The sequence below is a fragment of the Armigeres subalbatus genome, chromosome 3 (assembly GCF_024139115.2).
Source record: "Armigeres subalbatus isolate Guangzhou_Male chromosome 3, GZ_Asu_2, whole genome shotgun sequence".
Taxonomy (NCBI): Eukaryota; Metazoa; Arthropoda; class Insecta; order Diptera; family Culicidae; genus Armigeres; species Armigeres subalbatus.
Window position 1 is genome coordinate 218475471 of NC_085141.1, and position 24237 is coordinate 218499707.

Consider the following 24237-nt stretch of genomic DNA (forward strand, 5'->3'; position numbering starts at 1 on the left):
CAACTTCTCTAGAGCCGCTTTTAGTTGTCTGGACTAGTATTTGGCTTCTCTGGAAATGGATCACCTAAAAATAGAGACGGTGCCTTCTTGAGTCCGTAATAAACGCAGCGATGACATCGCGTTTGACTGTCATCTTTTAATTGGCAAGATCCGATCACGCTATTCCAGAATTCAGCGGCGGGAGAATTCACTCGGGTGTCCTTTCATCATAGACCAACCAGAAGATCCAGCTGTGAAGAGATCGTTAGTTGAAGAATATGGAACCCAGGTAGTTGATGTTCTGGAAGGTGGTAGCGTAGAATAGAAGTGGGCGGCGAAGAATACTTTTATCGAAACCGGCGAGATCAACTTGGATGAGCTGCGCACTCAGTGAATAGAATGGATTCCAGATATAACTCGACTGGAGATTGAGAAGCGTATATAATCAAAGGCTAAGGAACGGGAAGAATCAGAGGAGTAAAGTACGAGTCCCGTCTACGGTTTGTATCTCTGTAAGTGGGAGTCGGGCGTTGCTGCAGACAGGACAGGCTGGCGTGGGTTGACATCCTGGCCGATGAAGAAAACATATGCTGCCTGTTTTGTCTGTCTGAATCACAAAAATCTGTTTGGCGCCCAGGGATGCAATGTATTTTCAAATAGGGTCAGAGTTTTGTCTGACCTCATTCGGGTTGTCGCTGATGTAAGGCATTTCATCTGCTCACCCAAGTAACATTTTAAGATTTATCATGCTCTATAAGAGGTTTTCATGACCAAACATTGGGCGGCTACAAGACGGTAGACTAGCCCAAGAATACGCGCAGCAGCTGGAAGTGGCACTTCCAACGGAAGAGCAGCTAGGCGCAGCGTCTCTTGAAGATGGCTGGAGAGATATTCGATCCGCCATTGGTAGCACCGCAACCGCTGCACTTGGCACGGTGCCCCTGGATCAGAGAAATGACTGGTATGACGGCGAATGTGAGCAGTTAGTGGAAGAGAAGAATGCAGCATGGGCGAGATTGCTGCAACACCGCACGAGGGCGAACGAGGCACGATATAAACAGGCGCGGAACAGACAAAACTCGATTTTCCGGAGGAAAAAGCGCCAGCAGGAAGATCGAGACCGTGAAGAGACGGAGCAACTGTACCGCGCTAATAACACACGAATAAACGGGAACAGTGGCGTAGCCAGAAAATTGGTGTGGAGGGGGTTTTCTGAACATTTTTTTTTTCGAAAAAAAAAATTTCTTCCAAAAATGTTGTCTCTGGGGGGGGTTTTATGCCCAAAACCACCCCCGTGGCTACGCCACTGAACGGGAACATAAACGGGAACCTTCTTACGAACGAGCGTGAGGTGATCCAAAAGTGGCGGCAGCACTACGAACAACACCTGAATGGCGATGTGGCAGACGAAGATGGCGGTATGGTGATGGACCTGGGAGAACGCGCGCAGGGCATAATTTTACCGGCTCCGGATCTCCAGGAAATCCAGGAGGAGATTTGCCGGCTGAAGAACAACAAAGCCCCTGGGGTTGACCAACTACCAGGAGAGCTATTTAAACACGGTGGTGAGGCACTGGCTAGAGCGCTGCACTGGGTCATTACCAAGATTTGGGAGGAGGAAGTTTTGCCACAGGAGTGGATGGAAGGTGTCGTGTGTCCCATCTACAAAAAGGGCGATAAGCTGGATCGTAGCAACTACCGCGCAATCACATTGCTGAACGCCGCCTACAAGGTACTCTCCCAAAGTTTATGCCGTCGACTAGCACCAACTGCAAGGGAGTTCGTGGGGCAGTACCAGGCGGGTTTTATGGGCGAACACTCCACCACGGACCAGGTGTTCGCCATTCGCCAAGTACTGCAGAAATGCCGCGAATACAACGTGCCCACACATCATCTATTCATCGACTTCAAAGCCGTATATGATCAAATCGATCGGGACCAGCTATGGCAGCTAATGCACGAACACGGTTTTCCGGATAAACTGACACGGTTGATCAAAGCGAGAAGATGGAGGAAGCCTACATCAGACTGAAGAGGGAAGCTAAGCGGATCGGACTAGTCATCAACACGTCGAAGACAAAGTACATGATAGGAAGAGGTTCAAGAGACGACAATGTGAGCCACCCACTGCGAGTTTGCATCGGTGGTGACGAAATCGAGGTGGTAGAAGAATTTGTGTACTTGGGCTCACTGGTGACTGCCGAAAATGACACCAGCAGAGAAATTCGGAGACGCATAGTGGCTGGAAATCGAATAGAGTTCGCCGCCATACCAAACTGACAGTCTGCAAAACGCTCATTAGACCGGTAGTCCTCTACGGACACGAGACCTGGACGATGCTCGTGGAGGACCAACGCGCACTTGGAGTTTTCGAAAGGAAAGTGCTGCGTACCATCTATGGTGGGGTGCAGATGGCGGACGGTACATGGAGGAGGCGAATGAACCACGAGTTGCATCAGCTGTTGGGAGAACCATCCATCGTTCACACCGCGAAAATCGGACGACTGCGGTGGGCCGGGCACGTAGCCAGAATGTCGGACAATAACCCGGTGAAAATGGTTCTCGACAACGATCCGACGGGCACAAGAAGGCGAGGTGCGCAGCGGGCAAGGTGGATCGATCAGGTGGAAGATAACTTGCGGACCCTCCGTAGACTGCGTGGCTGGCGACGTGTTGCTATGGACCGAGCCGAATGGAGAAGACTCTTACATACCGCACAGGCCACTTCGGCCTTAGTCTGAATAAATAATAAAAAATAAAATAATAATCAACCTAATTTATAATGGGATTTTGCTTATATTGGCAACTGAACACAGTATTTAAAAAATCCTCCAGGAATTCCTCCGGAAGCTCCTCAAGAATTTCTCCAGGACTTCTTCCGAAGGAATTTATGGAGGAACTTCAGAATGAATTTCTGGGGCAGTGCGAGTTGGCGATTTGCCGAAATTTTGTGTTTTGCATTGCGCGGCCGGTAATAAAGTTAATCAGTTCAGTGCGTGTTGGCTCTTGTTTCGGACGGTAGAACGATCGCGCGATTTGTCGAAATTTTGTAAAATCCAGCGAAACATTTGTAAAATCCAGGTTACTTTGTCCTCCTTTGGACGGTTCGTAAGTAATTTAAAACATAAATATATTTTATTACTGTTATTGACAAACGCTCTATATTGTCGAATAGAGCTCCCTATAATTCACCTTACCCACTAACACAAATTTTCCTTCCCGGGACATCTATGAAGGTAGTATGGGTTCCCTGCATCTTCACTAGTAGATGTTGAACTAACATTCCTTCCCTTCCTTCCGTGATTGTAAGGACGTGGCCAGGTATACAACTGCTACTGTATAGGAAAAGGTACTAATCCCAAGTACCAATTTGTGACAATATACAGAAAATTGTTCAATTGAGCATTGTATAGCCACCCACGATTTGTACAATCACATATGCTATGCTATGCTATGCTAACTTCAGAATGAATTTCTGGAGAAGTTTCCGAAGCAATTCCTGAAAGAACTTCCGGGGGAATTCCTAAAGGAATTGTTGGAGGAACTTCGAATTCCTGGAGGAACTTCCGGACGTTTTCCTGGAGCAATCTCCGAAGGAATTGCTGGAGGAACTTCAAATTCCTGGAGTAACTTCCGGACGTATTCCTGGAGGAACTTCCGGGGGAATTTCTGGAGGAATTTGCGGAGGAATGCTTGGAGGAACTTTCGAAGGAATTTTTGAAGGCCTTTCCGAATGCATTTCTCAAGGAACTTCTAAAGGAATTCTTCGAGGAATTCTTGGAGGAATTCCTGCAGAAACTTCTGTAGGAACTCCTGGCAGAACTTCCGAAGGAATTCCTTTAGGAACATTCGAATGAAATCCTGGAGGAGTATCCGAAAAAAATCTTGAAGGAATTTAGGAAAGATTTTCTGAAGGAACTCCTGAAGGAATTCTTGGAGGAACTTCTGGTGGAATTTCAGGAAGAACTTCCAGAGTTAATTGCCTATTTTCCGAGTATTAGGCCGCCCGACTTGGACATTAATTTACAATGTTCTGAACACTCAGATGTGAATATGTACATTATGTGGAAGATTATGATTTGAAAAATGTACACATAAATAAAAATAAAAAAAAAATGAAAAATGTATTGGAGGTAACTACTTTCCTTCCATGGAACTCGAACCCACGACCTTCAGTACTGAGGATCGTTGGTTCAAGTCCCATCGAAGGAAAGTAGTTACCTCCAATACATTTTTCAAATCATAATATTCCACATAATGAAAATATTCACATCTAAGTTTTCAGAACATTGTACATTTAACTTAGTATTCATTTCATCAGTTATTATTTGAAAGCTTTTCTATGCCCGCCATTGCATGAGTGGGTATCTTGTGTGGAAAGTACAATGGATATACAATGCTTAGGGAGTCAAGAATGTTTCCAACCCAAAAACATAATGTACCGGACAGAGAATCGATCTCGCAATCTCCGGATTAGCAATCGTACGTTTTTGCTCGCAAGGCTAACTGGACTCCGAAGCATTTTTTGTTTATTCCGGAGCGAGAGGACTCCGAGCCATTTTTTTATTTATTACAGAGCGAGTAGGACGCCGAGGCATTTGTTGTTTTTGCCCTGTTGGCAATGAGCGATATAAACGACGCCGTTCCAATTAATGCTGGGAGTAAAGATGTGAACGAACGAGTATGAAGTTCTTGATGAACTACTCACTATACGATGATGCAATAGCGGTTCGAAGAGGAGAAATTCGAATTACAGCAGATGGCAACCGAATCGGAAGCACTTAAACACTCGTCGTGAGCCGTTGAAAGGAAATCTCATGGGATACATCGATCCCGTTCCGGAGAACCCAGTTTGGAGTCAGACAGAATCAACATTCCACCAAATGACCGGTATGTGAAATTCGGAAACTCGACGACGAAGGAAAAAGTCCGAGGAGAACAACAACTGCTAGAGACTGTCGGAAGCCGTGATGTGAAAACATTCGCGATCCACTTTATTGGATGGCTTTGTAAACTAGTTTGATAAACCGATTTAAATAGTTCTCAACTGTAGTTTCATTATTCCGACCTCTTCTTTTTTACATACATTTAAATTCACAACATATTTTTTATCTGTGGATGTAACGATATTCAACTAAAAACGCTTGATAAATGAACCATCAAACGCGGGAGTAACTCATAGGCCACTTCTTACTGCTTCTCCAGAAAAACTTCAGACTAAGCTCTTTGGTACACTCAGCACACAATGCTACCAAAACACAAATTTGCAACAGTGACGTCTGCATGTGGTTTTTACGCCCACACCCATCATCTCCAAATCTAGCATTCAGAGGTTGCACTGGCACACTGCATTGATGTGACGACCCATTCTCAGGTTCACCGCCCGCCGCCATATGGCCAGCGAACCTCGAAGTCACCCTCTTTTGTTTGCACGCATGGCTTTGTCTTTCGCTAGCACACAGTCGTGGGGTGGGGGTGGTTTTCCACGTACCGTTTCATTGCATTGTTGTATCATTGCCGTCGGTTTTGCAAAAAGCAACGAGATTAATTCCTTCTCTGAATGCGTAATGCATTTGCCCCATATGTGACCATCGGATGTGCTAACTGATACAGTTCGATACATAATTCATCAACATTTTACGCATATAAATCATACCACCTGATACAGATGAAATGGCCATTAGATCAAATCTCCCCTCGCCACCCTCTGCCGCTTGAACGGAGCTTAGAAGGTGCGGCTATCGGAACATCCATTAGCGCGCATGTTACATGACTCAATCACCGATCGCCCATCGTTCGTCTGCATTGTGGCATTACCGAGAGTGAGACATTAATTATTAAAAGCGGGATGTGTTTCCCTGGTAAACGAACATGCAACCCTTTTTCTCATCGCTTGGTTACTTCTGATTGAAATGTTAACAAAAACCGCAACGTGATACGGCCATAAAATTTTAATGAACTGTATTGACGACGAACAGCCGTTTGTTTCGCGTCATTCCGTATGATTTGTGATGGGTACGTACCTCCAGCGATTGCTGCTTTATTGTCGGAATCCCTCATCGATAGACTGGAAGAAGCTTGCGATAGGCCACTGGATTCCGTGCTGGTTTGCAGAAGAATGCCGGATGTGGAGGGAATGGCTATTTGATTCGGATTTTGGGACAGTCGCAGTCGCCTTCGCAATTTTGGCATATCGAAAGGAAGATCGCCGACGTCCACCGATGTTACGCTTCCGGATGTGCAGGGCTCCTACAAATTGAAACGGGTTGCATTTAGAGTCAGACTTGTTAATATAAACTTGAAATAGTTCGTCGAACCTGCTGCATGTGGGCTCGTCGCCGCCTCAGCTTTGGCATATCGAATGGAAGATCGCTGAAATCTTGGGTTGGTGCCGATTTTCCCTGGTCCGACTTTTCCAACCCCAGGGATGCTCGCTGGATACCAAGATTGAGAAAATTCGTGCGAGATTTCACATCTTCTCGCGAGTGGAGCGATATTCCACTGTCGGATCCTTGAATTTCTGGACCTGAAAAGTTTGATCATGAGAAAGTATTACCCCCCACATTAAAATGAAACTCTTACCTGTGATCAGCAGAAGAGCCTTGTTCGGTACCGGTCGCCTAGGCTTAGGCACGATCAATTTCACAGCCTCGTTTTCCTCATTGTCCCTCTTGGATATTGTCCCGGTAGTTATCGCATCAACTGGAGACTGCTTCTGCGAATTGTTCCTGTTGATGTCCGATGTCTCCGAGCCCGGTTCCTGCGAAGATTTGTCCGAAATTGGACTGAGAATGTTCAACTTGTTGTGTACGACAACGGGTGCTCGCAGCGGAAAGGCAACTGATGGCCCCGAATCGGAGCTGTGTGAGCTAAGCGACGACGAGTGGCGTGAATCTGAACTGGATGTGCTGCGGTTTCCCTCACTCGTGCTGGATTTAAGAGATTCCATGCTGCCACCACTGCTGGAAGTGGCCATGCTTTCGGTTGAGGAAAAGTTCCTACCCCGTTGCTTATGACTCCGATGGCTGCGCTTCAGCTCGAGAACCCTTTCCGGCTCTAAACACATCGTTGATCGAGGCCTTTCACTGTTCTTAGGACTATTGTAGGAGGAATCGTTAATGCTACCATCACAACTGCCGGAAGGAGGAACTTCACTGTTTCGTATCGCCTGGATATCCAGACGAAGGTCTTTCAACCGCGGGTGCTGCGCTGCATTGGAAGAAGGGAGATTCGGTGCACTTTTGATGCTGTTGATGAAGAAGCGCTCATGTTTTCCGGGGAATTTCATGGGAAGTGGAGCAGTTGAAGGGGGAGAAGGCGTGTATCCGCGCAGTGGAAGTTGAGAGGAAGACGTTGAATTCGCATTGGTTATATTGTCTAGTTGTTTATCGATCTGAAGCTTCTCCAGATCTTGGGAAAGATTAGCATCTGCGTGATTTTCTATCTCCGCAGTTGTTTGGATTTGTGTTGATGAAGGCGCTTTCAAAGAACTTTTGGACCGCTTGGTTTCACCGCGTTTGCTACGGTCCCGGTTCTCTTTATTTTGGCTGGATACCATATTGCTGGTGCTGCTGTTGTTGCTCTTACTCAACTGCAGCAATACCGACTGGTTGGTCACTCGATCTACCTCATCCAAGTCGTCGTCCGATCGAGTGATCTTGGAATCAAATGCCGTCTCGTAGATTTGCCTGGTTCGTATGCTCGTCATATCTTCATTCACGATTGCGGAGTTATCGCTCAGAGTACAATCCGCACAGTCATGCGCACCCGGCTGGTGAACGTAGAATATGCTTCGGGGGCGGAAGAGCTCATCGTTGTCCTCGCCGAACGCGGGTGTGGCACAGGCACAGACTGCTGATGGTCCAAGCATTCGATGCGGTGGCATTGAAGGGTCTACCGACGATGGAAGGTTACAGTTCGTACGCACTATGGCCAACGCTTGCGCATGCCAATCTCTTCTTTTTCGACATTCAGAGCAGTCTGAATCGTCCGATGTGGTGGTCGATGGCGATTCGCAGCGGATGATCCGCACTCCTTCCTCTGTTATCGAGTAGCGCTTTGGAAGACAGACCTCCTTCTCTGCTGCCGGAGTGTCTAGACTGCTGCTTTTCCTGTATTTGGGATTGGGTTCTTTTTGACGGGTTCCTGTTGATGAAGCTCTGCTGTTGGCTCGTCTGGTTTCAGTTGGCACAGGTTGGGGTAGTTCGTTGCCAACCTGTTGTTCTTGTTGAGTTTTGTTTTTGAGTAAGTCCGAGTAATAATAGGGAGACGGATTTCGTTTCGCAGTGTCTGGGCCGGTTGTTTTGATGGGACTCTGGCGTGTCGGAAGTGGATTCACTAAATCTTCAGAGATACTGTCGGGAGAGTTGAGTTCAGGAATTTTGTTCAACTCGTCCTCTTCTTCGTCGTTATCTTCATCTTCAGATGTTATAGGTGCAGATGATCCTGAAACTTTGAAGCATACTTGAAAATAAAATACCCAATGAAAAATGAAACGATCTCACCAGAACTGAAATTCTCGTTGATGTATTTGACCTCACAGGTGCTATTCGGTCTTCTTGGTTGCCGTTGTTTCGATCGCCCGGTGCTTCGTTTGTAGCTTCGCCGTGTGTCGAAAATCTCCTCAACAGTTTTAATTGCTATTGTATGCGCAGCATTCTCGGTAACTGCCGCCAAAAAGGATGGTGGTAGATTCGTTGAGGGTTGTAGCTGCGGTTGGTGCTGATGTTTTTGCTCAAGGGTACCAGTCCCCAATACACCGACGCCAGTGGCAACACCGACTGATACCGGTCCCAAACTGTTGGTCGGAACTGCTGACAAGGGTTGTTGTAGAATTAATGGTTCTAGAAACGAAACCTAAAAGTGGAAAGAATGCAGAATAAAATTTCTACTAATTGATGCAGTCTGATTTCACCATTTCGCATCAATTTTAAATTGCCAGATTTTTAATGGTGAAGGATGCCTGTTGCTGTTTATATGATATCTGAACCCTTTCAGTGTAATTTTGAAATCAACTCAACTGCTGAACCCATCCCAAAACGAGCAATTTCAATCAAAATAGGACTTCAGCATTCACTGAAACGGTAATTATTTGTGAGTGGCGTGAGGATTCAATAGCTTTGGAGAGATGCTCAACGTTTCTCCCCTATCATCAAAACATCGTATTCGTCCATTGTGGCACGCGTTTTAATTGGCCACCTATTAGTAAGAAGTTAGGCTTCAAGTGCTGTTTAATGACTCCAGGTATGTCTTTCGCTAAATTGCTTGGTATGAGGGTGCACAAAATTCAATTAGGCATGTTAGACACAAACGCACGCTGTAATCGATGCATTTAATTTACAAACTCCTAGAATTTATCGTTGCTGGTACACGTTTCAGGATGTACAAAGGAAATTCCTCAACCTATCTAGAACAGAATGGACGATGGCAGCATTAGGCTATAAATTTTGCATTCATTGGAATGCAATAAGGCGAAATGTAGCATTCTTGAGTTGTCTTAATAAAATTATGTTTATGTTTACGATGTGAGCAGTTAGATAGTCATGTGCTTTTGTTCTTTTTGATACTAACAAAACTCAAAAAAAACTGTGCGGAGGATTGTTCAAAATGTAGATTTCAATAAAATAAAAGTTGGATTTCAACGAAAAATTGTTTGGAATTATTGGATTTCTTGGATTGGACGGGAAATTGTTTATACAGTAAACTTTCGAAAACTGAAAGTCATTTAACTGCAATGCTTTTAACTGCAATTCGATAGTTACATCAGTTCTGCAGCTATCGGACAGCTGAACTTTAATACGATTTCAAAGTCGATGATAGCTGCATTTAGGGTGACCATATGAAATTTTCCCAAAGGAGGACAATTCACCCGTATCGTAGCGAAAAAGGAGGACATTTGATCAAAAAGGAGGACTTAAAAAACTTCGATCGGTTTTTGTTTTTAACATGGTTTGTTAGACTTATGCACATTAAAGTTTATTGGAAGTAGTTTTTGTAAGTCGAGGCAAATACGGCATCTTCTTCTACTTCATTAACATTACATCTCCAGATGGAACATTTCCAACCCTCATTACTCAAGTGCTTTCCAATTATAAACTGCAACCACCACCCTTTGCGTCACATATTCAAGAAACATACCGTGCGATGCGTTCAAAGGGCAATTCGATGGGTGAGAAGTATAATATGCATTTTTTCCCTAATCCATTTTTTACAATTCCGATTCGTTTTGATATCTGCGACACCTGTATTACTGCAAATCACTGATTTATTTAGGATATTTACATTAAATTAAAAATATGAAAATATGTCTGATTAGAAACCAATGAAGTATGGATCTCTGTTGTAGTATTGTTTATTAATTTAATATTATTAAACTAGAATTTCTTCAGAAAAGGTTATTCATGCAACTGTTTTCTTAAAATATCTAAAAAGGAGGACATTTTTGTGCAAAAGGAGGACATCTGATTTTTAATGAAAAAGGAGGACATGTCCTCCTTTAGGATACCATATGGTCACCCTAGCTGCATTGCACTGCAAAATCAGGTGCACTTATATTGCATCTGACGTCGTCTGACAATCGTTTGACGTCTAGAATGCGTCGCAGTTATCGAACGGCATTCGCTAACTGAAACGAAAACATGTTGCAGTTATCGAATGACTAGTGTATTGTCCATTAGAAATTCTATTGACCGAAAGCGACATACGGCCGAAATAGTCATTTGACCGGGAAAGTCGTTTACCCTTACAGGTCGTTTAGTCGAAATGGTCGTTTGACAGAATTGAGCCATTTGGCCGAAAATATTATTTACGCCAACATGTCTTACGGCCAAATGTCAATAACTGAACGGGTAATTTAACGGTAATATCCATCCGTTTGGCCTAATGAAATTCACAGCGAAAAGGATTTTTTGTCAAACGACCTTTGAACGAAATTTCGTATTTTCTCTACTGCCCATACTGCCCTTCAAGCCAAAACACATCCAACTCAATACCATTAGGCCGAATTGAACGTAACTGTTATCAGGTAACTGGTAATTTAACCGAAAAAAATCATTTTTAAATGAATAGATCATTCGACCGAAAATACCGTTCGGTCGGAATGGTCATTTGGCCCGGAAATGTCCTTTTTGCAAAACAATTCTTTCGGACAAACGGCGTTTTCTGTCAAATTATCTATTCGGCTAAACGTCATTTTGGTAAAATGGTCAATTCACCAGAGCTACACTTAACAAAGAATGTTTAGAGAGAGGACATTTTTGGGCCAAATGGCTCTTTCTGCCAAATGACAATTCTTACCGAAAGACATTTTTGGTCAGATGATCTATTCGGTCAAAAGACTTTTCAGCCGAACGGCATTTTCAGCCAAATGTCCTGTTATGACAAATAACTTGCCAGACGTCAAAATCGTCATCGGTGACATGAACGCACAGGTAGGAAGGAAGGAAATGTATAGACCGGTCATCGAGCCGGATAGTCTGCACACCGTATCGAATGACAACGGTCAACGATACATAAACTTCACAGCTTCCCGCGGAATGGTAGTCCGAAGCATCTTCTTTCCCCTTAAAAATATCCACAAGGCCACATGGAGATCACCTAACCAAGAAACGGAAAACCAAATCGACCACGTTCTAAACAACCGTAATCCGACCACTACCTTGTTGCAGTATGCCTGCGCTCAAAACTCTTGACGGTGTACAACACGCATCGAAGTCGGACGCCGCTTAACATTGGATGGCTACAAGACGGTAGACTAGCCCAAGAATACGCGCAGCAGCTGGAAGTGGCACTTCCAACGGAAGAGCAGCTAGGCGCAGCGTCTCTTGAAGATGGCTGGAGAGATATTCGATCCGCCATTAGTAGCACCGCAACCGCTGCACTTGGCACGGTTCCCCCGGATCAGAGAAACGACTGGTATGACGGCGAATGTGAGCAGTTAGTGGAAGAGAAGAATGCAGCATGGGCGAGATTGCTGCAATACCGCACGAGGACCAACGAGGCACGATATAAACGGACGCGAAACAGACAAAACTCGATTTTCCGGAGGAAAAAGCGCCAGCAGGAAGATCGAGATCGTGAAGAGACGGAGCAACTGTACCGCGCTAATAACACACGAAATTTCTATGAGAAGTTAAACCGTTCACGTAAGGGCCACAGTCTGATATGTGTAAGGACATAAACGGGAACTTTCTTACGAACGAGCGTAAGGTGATCCAAAGGTGGCGGCAGCACTACGAAGAACACCTGAATGGCGATGTGGCAGACGAGGATGGCGGTATGGCGATGGACCTGGGAGAACGCGCGCAGGACATAATTTTATCGGTTCCTGATATCCAGGAAATCCAGGAGGAGATTGGCCGGCTGAAGAACAACAAAGCCCCTGGGGTTGACCAACTACCAGGAGAGCTATTTAAATACGGTGGTGAGGCACTGGCTAGAGTACTGCACTGGGTCATTACCAAGATTTGGGAGGAGGAAGTTTTGCCACAGGAGTGGATGGAAGGTGTCGTGTGTCCCATCTACAAAAAGGTCGATAAGCTGGATTGTAGCAACTACGGCACAATCACATTGCTGCACGCCGCCTACAAGGTACTCTCCCAAATTTTATGCCGTTGACTAGCACCAATTGCAGGGGAGTTCGTGGCGGGTTTTATGGGCGAACGCTCCACCACGGACCAGGTGTTCGCCATTCGCCAAGTACAACAGAAAGGCCGCGAATACAACGTGCCCACATATGATACAATCGATCGGAACCAGCTATGGCAGCTAATCCACGAACACGGATTGCCGGATAAACTGACACGGTTGATCAAGGCGATGGATCGGGTGATGTGCGTAGCTCGAGTTTCAGGGGCATTCTCGAGTCCCTTCGAAACCCGCAGAGGGTTACGGCAAGGTGATGGTCTTTCGTGTCTGCTATTCAACATCGCTTTGGAAGGGGTAATACGAAGAGCATGGATTAACACGAGTGGTACAATTTTCAATAAGTCCGTCCAGCTATTTCGCTTCGCCGACGACATAGATATTATGGCACGTAGCTTTGAAAAGATGGAGGAAGCCTACATTAGACTGAAGAGGGAAGCCAAGCGGATCGGACTAGTCATCAACACGTTGAAGACGAAGTACATGATAGGATGGGGTTCAAGAGAAGACAATGTGAGCCACCCAACTCGAGTTTGCATCGGTGCGGTGGTGACGAAATCGAAGTGGTAGAAGAATTTGTGTACTTGGGCTCACTGGTGACTGCAGAAAATGATACCAGCAGAGAAATTCGAAGACGCATAGTGGCTGGAAATCGTACGTACTTTGGACTCCGCAAGACGATCGAATAGAGTTCGCCGCGGTACCATACTGACTATCTACAAAACGCTCATTAGACTGGTAGTCCTCTACAAACACGAGACCTGGACGATGCTCGTGGAGGACCAACGCGCACTTGGAGTTTTCGAAAGGAAAGCGCTGCGTACCATCTATGGTGGGGTGCAGATGGCGGACGGTACGTGGAGAAGGCGAATGAACCACGAGTTGCATGAGCTGCTGGGAGAACCATCCATCGTTCACACCGCGAAAATAGGACGACTGCGGTGGGTCGGACACGTAGCCAGAATGTCGGACAGTAATCCGGTGAAAATGGTTCTCGACAACGATCCGACGGGAACAAGAAGGCGAGGTGCACAGCGGGCAAGGTGGATCGATAAGTGGAGGACGATTTGCGGACCCTCAGCAGACTGCGTGGTTGGCGAAGTGCAGCCATGGACCGAGCTGAATGGAGAAGAATTTTATGTGCAGCACAGGCCACTCCGGTTTCCCTTCCTGCTCTTTAGAACAAATGCAAAAACCGCAACTAAATTCGTGATAGTACCCAAAATTGCTTAATCCATTATAGGAATGCATGTTCACTATTCTTAATTTTGGTTCATATTATGACAAATACCATTGTTTTCTTATGGGATTGGCCATAATGGGATCAATAGTGCGACAATTAGTGCAAAGGCCGACAAAAATTGAGAAAAATCTTTTTTTACAATTATGGTTTGTTTGATTTGGAGGAGGTTTGATTTGGCGTTTGGAAGTGGCGTTGGTAGAAATAACAAAAATCCATTCACATTGACCATTGATAAAAAGAGTATGTCTGAAATACTTAAAAATCTCTTCCATTTGGAAAAATGTGTTTGAATAGCTGGTAGATTATTTATTCAATGAATTTCTTCGTACAGTAGCATTATAGTAACCGTCAAGAATATCAATGTTGAAATGGCGGATCAATATGATAAATCCCTGCTAAATAATTATAAAATACATTGGGGTTGCTTCACGAGCAAATTTTTATACGCAGATTTTAGAATTAAAATGGTTCCATATTACATGGTTATTTGAAAAGCACGAGGAATGGCTAAATCCACAATTTCTGCTGAAGTAGTAACTGCGTAAAATTTTTGGGATTTAGGTAAAAATAAACGTTTGCCTAAAAATTTTGATTTATTTTCATTATTATTTACATGCAGAGATTCTTGAAAACTTAAAAGATGCGTTTAAAAAATTAATTTACATATATCCATAGATATACGAATTGAAAAGTGATTGAAATGCATTTAAAGAAATCATATGCAAAAACTATTCACTATTAACTTTTACATGTTTCCCATAGTTAATATTTTCAATCTGAGGTCAGTTTCGGAAAATGTATGAGCTGTGGTATTGTCATATTGACAATGATCAATATGGTATATAAACATGTGAGTTTGGCTGAGAAATGCCTTAAGTATTGCTAAGTGAAATCCGGGTCAACATGACCCGAACACCGTAAGTGTGAGTTTTTTTAGCCGGCAAAATGTTTAGTTGTTTGACTTGAATTCCATAACACTACCACAAAACAAAAAACTTCTGCACGTAATTCGATCCACCCGACAACGGTCGTAAACTACGCCTTTTATGGTTATGAGTCTGTTCCGTTGTCATTAGTTCGCATTATCGCCAGATTTTGGACTGCGTCTACACGGAGTCAACCATTTCCGACAGCGGTAATGACATTTTTCCAAGCCCAGACAAAACGAGCTCATCCAACTACGTTCATCCCTTTCGTGCAATTTTCTCACACCGCGGCACCCGGCCGTGGTGGCAGCACTAAACGACATTCGCCGCCCTTTGTAGGTGAGAAAATAGGAAAACTCCATAATTAGTTTGTTTCTCGTTTATTATAACCATTTCCGTGATTCGACTTCAGTTTGTTGACAACGAACCATCTTCCAGGACCAGTTCAATTTTCGTACGAAAATAATACCCACTAGAGGATTGTTCGCAGCGGGGGATATGTTAATCGATTTGAAATTATGTAAATTTCGATAAAAATCTAATTCAATTGCTCAACTTTGAACCTGGAAGGCATGCAATTCCCGAAAAGAATCGTCACATCCCACTGAGGCACGTTTTTTGGGGAATCGGTGTCAAAATATTCATGAACCCAATCGAATTAACCTTCGGATAGAATATATTCAATTTTGCGTTCATCCCCCTCTTCATCGTTCATACATTTCTTTGATTCAATTTAAGCGTTCTCCAGTTCAGGGATAATTTTTCTATTGAAACAGACGTCGCATCGCCATAAATTAAAAGTGTCATAAATTACAGTCCTCGGTGGTTTGCTAAAGATGTCATCTGCTGAAAAAGAATCCCCGTGAATTCTCCCCGTACGAGGGGAGTCCTGGAAAGCTTTGCAGGTGACAGAAAAAACGAATCCGAGAGGAGGTAAAACACGCGAGGTAAAGCCCCCAAGGATCCATCAATTTTCGCGCTATCGCACGCACAGCCCCGTCGGCTGCCGGGCAATAATGCTGTAAACTGCATGCATCAGTAGGGAGCATCTGCCGAACGAAACTCCTGCGTGTGTGACTTTCCATGGAAAGTACCACCACGTGTCATGATCTCATCGTTATTACCGTTGCTTCGCGTGTGCTCCACAGAGTTGGGTATGTCGTCGCATGAAGCAACGGTTGATTCATACTTTTTGGTCGTGGAGTTTAATCAGTGCATTAAATCCGAAGGGTTCGCTGATCGATCGATGATGGATGCTCCAGGGAGATTATAGATAGCGACAGGAGAGTTTGTTCTGATTTCGATACACAAGAGGGAAACTCTTTAATGTGCGAATGTAACTCGAATCGATGGTTTGCCGATGTTGCCGATTTGTGTCACAATACATTGGCACTTTTGTACAAACAAAAACAGTGATGGAATCAATTCCCTCTTCAAGTGCAATTTGCTTCATATAGTTAGGAAATTATACATTTACGAATCAGGAAAAAAAATTCTACTTATTTGTACAATTATTCATGTTCCACATCTAAGGACATGTCCTCCAATTTCCAGTATACAGTCCCTCCAGTCAATGTGTCAGCCGAGAAGTGCAATTTATTTGCGTTTTAATTAAACTCTAATTGAATTAAATTATGGTAGTTCAATTTTTTGTCCATTTAAAAAGTAATTATTCGCACCACAGGCGCTATTTCCAACATCCATTGGGAGCTCAGGCGACGCAGAGAAAGAGGGACGATTCTCTTGTAAGGTACTCTGATTGCTTTCACTGGAGGCTGTTCATCGTTTTTGCGTTCGGCGGTGTGCTAAGCTGCCCTCTATGTATGTTCCACAGCCTCCAGTAAGGAAAATCATTTCGAACAGCAACAAACGGTGGAAAAGTCGAGTGCTTATGATTAAAACGCAGTTGAAATGGTAGTCCCCTAGAAAAAAATCGACCTCCCATCCATCCTTGATGATGACGATGACGATGAAGCTAGGCAACAGACATCCTCCACTCGTAAGTAACTAACGCAGAGAGAGTTTTAAAAGCTTCGATGGCGAATTTGCTTCGCCTATTTTCCTTCTGCATTAATTAAGGCAACGTTTCACCACCTCGCTTGGGGCGCGAACTTTGAAATTTTCTCGCGCTTCGCATTGCAGTACTTACGTGCTCCGATTGAGGACTGGGTGATGCCCAATTGTCTGGCAAACGCTCGGCTAGGCAGGGATCGAAACTGGACGGTCTCTTTTTGACAAAGTCTATCGGTAAGCTGTAGTCATCACAGACGGAAATCTAGAAAGAGAAACAATGAGAAGAATAGACAAAGTTAGTACGGTATGGAGAAGTTAAAGCGAACAAACTAAAAGGAAAAATCATCTATGATGTTTATGATAGGAATTAAGCTTGTAGGGGAAAAGTGGGGGTAATACGAACCCTCAGGGCAAGACGACCCTTTCGGCCGAAAACATTCTTGAAAATTGCTCTGAAACATCGCTAAACCATCAAAAGGTCGTTTTGCCCCAGGGGCGTTTAAGGACCTTAAAAAAGTGAGATTCAACCGATTAGTTTTTACCCTGAAAACGACGTTTAACGATTTTTGTGGAATGTTTTGGGTCGCAAATTTGCAACATTTTCAAATCATAATATTGCCTCCCCCATGCTTGGCAAGCTTTTGACAGTATCTTAGATCCAACCATTTTCAATGTGGCCTGAAATACAATACTATTTATGAAGAATGACAAATTAGTGGCTTTGGTTTTCAAAACGTAATGAACAAACAAAGGAAATCGTGAATGTCTATTTGTTTCGACTAACGCAAAATAACGCTTGTCAACAAAAACATGTCCGCGGGTAATAAATTCACAAATTATTGCTCATGTGCTTCTACTTGTTACATGATACAAATGACAAGCAGCGTCGTAGCGTAGGCCAGGTTGGCCCCGACAAGGGCACCAGTCTCTAGGGGCGCTGAAATCAATAAAAACGCTATGAGAAATTTATTAATTTCATTAGTTAAGGCACCGATAAATAACAAATCGACCTACAAAGTTCAAAATTTGTGTGACAGATGTTTTGGGTAGTTTTTAACAAACTAAAAAAATGGTCTGTTCTTCCACATCAACTCGTCTCATGGATTGGTCTAGGCTCTGACAACTATCATCCTCTACCTTTCTTAAAATAATAATCATCCATCCGAAGGTGACTCCAACCATCGACCAACCCACTTTGGTGATGGCCTGATGTCGATTTCAGCCACCAAACAACATATTCCAGATGATCCGACTAACTCTGATGAAGACTTCGATTATCGGTGAACACACTTCAGAGTTAGATTTCATTATCCACACTATGTAGAATGGCGTATTCAATCCACTGACAGACCTACTCCAGAGTTGGTTTTTCAAGTCCAGTGATTTTTTCTTGATCCGAATAGTTTCGATAGCGATTCGGGCTATCAACCTATCTTAGCTTAGCTTAGCTTGATTGACTGTACAATTCGTAGTTGCTAGTCGTGATTGACCGAAAAACAACAAATATGCACAGCTCACCAATTGAATAGCCTTCTTGGGATTAGAAAAAACATTCTTACTTTACAAACTTTGGAGATTTTTTAATTCAAGCCTAATAAGGATGCCGGCCACGTCTTCACAGATGATAAAGGATAAGGAACGGAAATTCAGTTCGACACCCACTGCTACAAAAGATCGAGGAATCCTCTGCATTTCCGTGAACGCCACGGGAAAGGGATAGCTGGTTAGGAAGTCGCGACAAAATAATTATTTTGCACAAAGATATGTCAAAGTGATTTCTCCACTCTCACAAAGTAAAACTAAGCATCTGGATGATTGAGCAATCGTTCTGCGAGAAAACATGAGAAAACGAGCACTCAAAACACGATCGATTGCGAAGTGATTGATTTACTTTCCGACCGCACAAAACAGAGCTAAACATCCGGATCTTGCGAAAGTTCTGCGTCCAATACGAAAGACGTTTGGTGGCGCCCTAATTGATTCACTTCTCGTCCGCACTGATTCATTAACTTTCCGACAGCACAAAACTGAACTAATAACGATTCCGGCTACCAACTTTCCAAAATAAGGTTTTCTTTATTCGACTGTAAGTCCGATAACGGATTTGGACATCGACCATCTAACTCCTCACATTTCTTGGCCTGAGTTGTATAGATTCGGATTGGTTTGTTAGCGATTCAGACTATAGATCGATGCATTTCAGATTTGACTTTCATTAACCCATTTAACTTAAATTCAAGCAATTTAACTTAAATCTTCAAGATATTTTTGAATTAAAAATAAAATTCTAGGAATTTTCTAACAAGCATGTTTGAACAATCAAACCTTTGAATCCTACTTCTTGAAGGTAAGATCCAAACTGCTCTCTAAATAAAACATACTGCACATATTTTATTTTTGTAAGAGAGGGGCACCCAACAAAAGTTTCGACAAGGGCACTGAGCGTCCACGCTACGGCTCTGAAGACATGTTATCCGGTGTCTTGTAAAGATGATACCATTTATTTGTTTTTAAATAGATTTATTGTACAGACTTTGAATAAATTTCATAAGATATCAGATGCACATGTTTGATCCAACACTGTATATGTACTGGGGTAGCTTTTTACGCTTTTTATGCGGTTCGCCTTCAACGCGATTTATTTTACGCGGATTACCGGCTTCACAGTTTTCTATTTTTACGCGAATTTTGGAATTAACGTGGTTTTTCTGTTCTGGAAACCCGTTAAAAACAACAAATAATCGATTTTCGAAAAGAAATTTTTTATGCGTTTTTTTTTATAAAAGCGGTTTTAATTTAAGCAGAACGTATCCCCGGCTTCATTGTATATAATTTTTTATTGTTTGTCCCTTAATTTGGAGAGTTTAAAAAATCTTATTTGTGAAAAATCACAAGTCCTTACTTTTTACCTCACACTTTTTATTTTTCATTTTTCACTTCTCACCATTCATCCTTCTCACTCCTCATTACTTCTTCTCATTCCTTACTCTTCACTTCTTATTTTACTGCCTTCTCATGTCGTACTGCTACTCCTCATTTCTTTTTGTATTTCTTTCCTCTCATGTCCCATTGTCAGAAGCAAGGAGTCAAAAACGGTTAATGAAAAATAAGTTGTAATTAGTGATAAGTGAGAAGTAAGAAGTGGAAAATGGAACGTCACTCTTCACGAATTTTTTACTTTCCCTTCCTTATTTCTAGCTGCTAGAAGTTAAACGTTTTCCTCAATAATTACCTCTTACTATCAACTTCTCACTTCGTTTTTCACTTCTTGGCCCTGCGAATTGCCCAGTTGAAAATCAGAAAAAATGATTTCTGAAGTGAGAAATATGGCTTCTTCCTTCATCTATAATTATTTGTTTATTCAGTCTAAGGCCATAGTGGCATGTGCAGTATATAACAGTCGTCTCCATTCATCTCGGTCTATGGCCCACGCAGTCTGCGGAGGGTCCACAAATCGTCTTCTACCTGATCGATCCACCAAGGTCACTGCGCACCTTGCCTTCTTATTCCCGCCGGATCGCTATCAAGAACCATTTCAACCGAGTTATCATTTGACATTCTGGCTACGTGGCCGGCCCACCGCTGTCTTCGTGGTTCGCGTCCTACTTGTACTGTCTACTTCCCGCCTTAGATGGCAACACTCTCCTCTCGAAAACTCCAAGTGCGCATTGGTTCTCCACAAGCATTGTCCTATTCGGCCAAATAGGACATTCCAGGCGCTGGTCTGGAATGGAGCAATGGTAATTGTGATTCCTTCTTTAAAAATAATACATTTGCTATGCAATAATGCAATAATGCAATTGTAAATGTGTCTCTTCTTTAGTGGATGGTTTCTCAGATAAATAATGTTATTATTCTTTCTTTAATAATGTATTTGCTCGAATCAGATAATGGGGGAAACGATCCATTCTTTAAAAGAAGACATTTTCACGAGGTAAGGCAATGGTACGCGGGCCCTCCTTAGCCGTGCGGTAAGACGCGCGGCTACAAAGCAAGACCATGCTGAGGGTGGCTGGGTTCGATTCCCGGTGCCGGTCTAGGCAATTCTATGACTGGAAATTGTCTCGACTTCCCTGGGATTAAAAGTATCATCGTGCTAGCCTCATGACATACGAATGCAAAAATGGTAACCTGGCTAAGAAACCTCGCAGTTAAAAACTGTGGAAGTGCTTAACGAACACTAAGCTGCGAGGCGGCTCTGTCCCAGTGTGGGGATGTAATGCCAAGAAGAAGGAGAAGAAGAAGAAAGAGAGGTCATCAGGCCATCTAATGTTTCAGAGTACATTTCTAACAATGTGACATTCGCGAGATTTGACTTAGTCCAAACCGAAAGTCTGGAAATTTGCCGGTATCTGTGGACATTCTTAGGCTTTGATCGTCCACTTCGTTTCGAATTGTGGAAGAGGCAAGAGTGATCGCTTCAGTGTGTCGTGTCGTGGTGTGCTTAATTAGGTACTTAAAACCATGTGAAATTCTTCAGTATTATTATTAATATCTTTATTAATGAGGTTTTCGGCCCTGGACCGGTTCGCCTCGTTTTTCTTGAGTAGATTTGCTAATTAAACTTTCCCTTTCCCAAGTTAATTGTTCCGTATAGACAAAACGGACTTAATAGTAGGCGGCAAGTGTGTGTTGTTTCTTTGTAAAAGAGGTAAGACAGTGGATTTTAAATGCAAAAAGTGGAGCACGTGTGTTGAGCTTGTCTTTAATAGGATTCGTGGCCGCGGAGGCCATTGCCGGCACATCTCCCAAAGTCAGAGATCGCTCTTTACCCCACCTTTCGATTTCGGAGGATACGCGGGACACGCGTGGCCGGCTCACTAATTCCGCACCCTGGACAGACAGGGCGCTACCAACAAACCGTGTCGTCAGCCAGCAACAGCAACCGAAGACGAGCTGGGACGATCTAACGCACGTGTCGCGTTCGCGCATAAGTCCGCGTATCCAGTGGAGAGAGGGCAAAATCGCATCGTCTGATTGCAGCCGCGATCGTATAGGACCGGAGTAGTGTGCTTCAGCAGCTTCGGTGCCGCCGCCACACCCATCGAAACACCCGCACGTAATTCCTAGGTTGTCGCGTAAGTACCAGGCAAGCATGCTTATTGTTTTTGTGTCGTCCATGCGCATGTGACCGAAAGGCACGAACAATAGTCGGTCCATCAACCGACCGTGTATGAATGGAGTCCATTGACCAAACCTCCGTACCGTACACCCATTAAATCTCGTCTCCCCTAAACACCGCCACCGCAGCATGTGGCTGAAATAGGTAGCTGCAGCGCCGATACCGAAATCGTGATGCAGAAAGTGTAGCCGTAGCCGCGGAAGTGATTCTTTGCTAGGAGCGCATGAGGGAAGTAGAGTAAACCTGTTTGTAGAACACACACGATAGGGATCGCCCGTAGAGAGCGAACAAGCGTAGAAGGAAAGGAAAGACCTAGGCGAGCATGTAGCGAAAGAGATCGATCGAGTGAAGAAATGTAAGAAGGTATCTACCAATAAAACCGCTGTGAATGAATGCTTTGTGTTTTGAGCTTGGCGATAGTTGCCACCTCTGTGGGATGATAGAATAAACAAGATCAGTAGTTCCCAAATATTTTTCTGTATGCGGTAGAGTACCAGAAAGAAATTAGTTTTTTGCTAAGGATTTTCATGTGGTCGTTTCGTTATTTTCGTGTTTAGATGTTGCTGGGTTAGTCGACCCGAAATTGACTTCGATCACTCTCAAATTTGAAGCCTTTTGTTCAAGGGATCTTCAAGCTTAGCCGATGGGGAAAACACACGGCACGAAACTTCAGTTCCGACGAATTATTAGAAGGGCATTTTGAAGTGTTGGGTGGCAGAAAAATTTTACCGATATATATTGTGTGAAGTCCGGCCTACAACAATGAATCTGATAGAGTAGAATCCGTCCAGCATCGCTTCCTTTGTTTCGCACTTTGAAAGCTTCCTTGGAGGGATCCGTTCCAGTTGCCGAGCTACGAGAGCAGATGTCGTTTATTAGATCTCGAGCTGCTCCGCACCAGAAGAGATACATCTTCTTCTTCTTCTTCTTATTGGCATTACATCCCCACACTGGGACAGAGCCGCCTCGCAGCTTAGTGCTCATTAAGCTCTTCCATAGTTATTAACTGCGAGGTTTCTTAGCCAGGTTACCATTTTTGCATTCGTATATCATGAGGCTAGCACGATGATACTTTTATGCCCAGGGAAGTCGAGACAATTTCCAATCCGAAAATTGCCTAGACCGGCACCGGGAATCGAACCCAGCCACCCTCAGCATGGTCTTGCTTAAAGAGATACAGCAAGGGCAATGACGATGGCTGACACGCTTCAGGGTCGAATTGATTGTGAAGCCATCTTGGGGTGAATTGATATTAACGTTCAGCAACGCACGCTTCGCAACAACGTAATGCTTCGGTTGCCTCTAAGACGTACTAAATATATAAAAATAAAACCGTCTGCATAAATACCCTCGCCGTTGCCATAACGAGCTACCAACTTGTTTCATATGAGCTGCTGAAAAGCTGATTTGTTTACCTCTTTTATGCGATCTCGTCTTTCGTAGCGTGAGTGGTGCTATCTACTTCAAACAATACACAACCATGACGGATCACTGTTTTACATGCAACAAGGAATTCTGTGCTGAGGATATCGTTGTGGCTCCACCCCAGTACCCCGAATCCCAGTACCCCGAATGCCATTACCCCGAAGGCCACTACCCCGAATGGTACAGTGCCCCGAAAGTCATTACCCCGAATGGGACACTACCCCGAAATCCATTACCCCGAAAGACAATTACCCCGAAAACATTTAGAATCTATACACGCAAAAAAATGTTGCGGTCGAAACTACCATTCCGAGGGTTAATTTAAGAATACGCACCGACGATTTTCAGCAGACAACAAACCCGTTTGATTTTACCATGCGCGCAGTAAAAATCAACTGTGGTCTTGGTGGAATGTTGTTGCATGAACTGAATCAGTGGTGAATTTGTCCGAATGCGTGGTTAATTTAACTGAAAATTTGTGGTTGTTTTAAAAACATGGCGTAGTCTACAAAATAGTAACCGTTACCATGGAATTTTTCTCAGTGTAGTATTCTATTATTATGTTTAACACCAACAGATATCGATGAATCGCAACAGTTTTTAACCAACCAGTTTAACCAACGGTTTTGATTTTTCTTCTAATTAGCTTTAACTGTCATTCCTGTCATTATGACCTGGAAAAGTACTATTCTACGAAATGGAGTAAGAGATCCTGTTTTTCCAACAGAACGCGTTTTCCCGGTATAAGGCGAACAGAGGAGATGCTGCCTTGTTTTAATGAACGAATTTGCTCGGTATAAGGCATATAGGGTAAATATGATCTTTTTTTTAAACGCGTTTGCCCGGTATAAGGCAGAAAGGGGAGATGATGACTTCTTTAAATGGAC

At 43.6% G+C, this 24237-nt stretch overlaps 1 protein-coding gene across 1 annotated transcript in view; it reads right to left on the bottom strand.

Annotated features, from left to right (window-relative positions):
• The window catches only part of LOC134222300 (uncharacterized), a 52158-nt gene that overhangs the window by 8215 nt on the left and 19706 nt on the right, over window positions 1-24237 (bottom strand). Inside the window, exons 2-6 of the mRNA XM_062701442.1 lie at window positions 16940-17065; window positions 8484-8835; window positions 6562-8424; window positions 6297-6505; window positions 6003-6228 (exon numbers count right to left, since the gene is read on the bottom strand). Of these exons, the coding sequence (XP_062557426.1) occupies window positions 6003-6228; window positions 6297-6505; window positions 6562-8424; window positions 8484-8835; window positions 16940-17065 (2776 nt within the window). The remainder of the gene's footprint in view (window positions 1-6002; window positions 6229-6296; window positions 6506-6561; window positions 8425-8483; window positions 8836-16939; window positions 17066-24237) is intronic.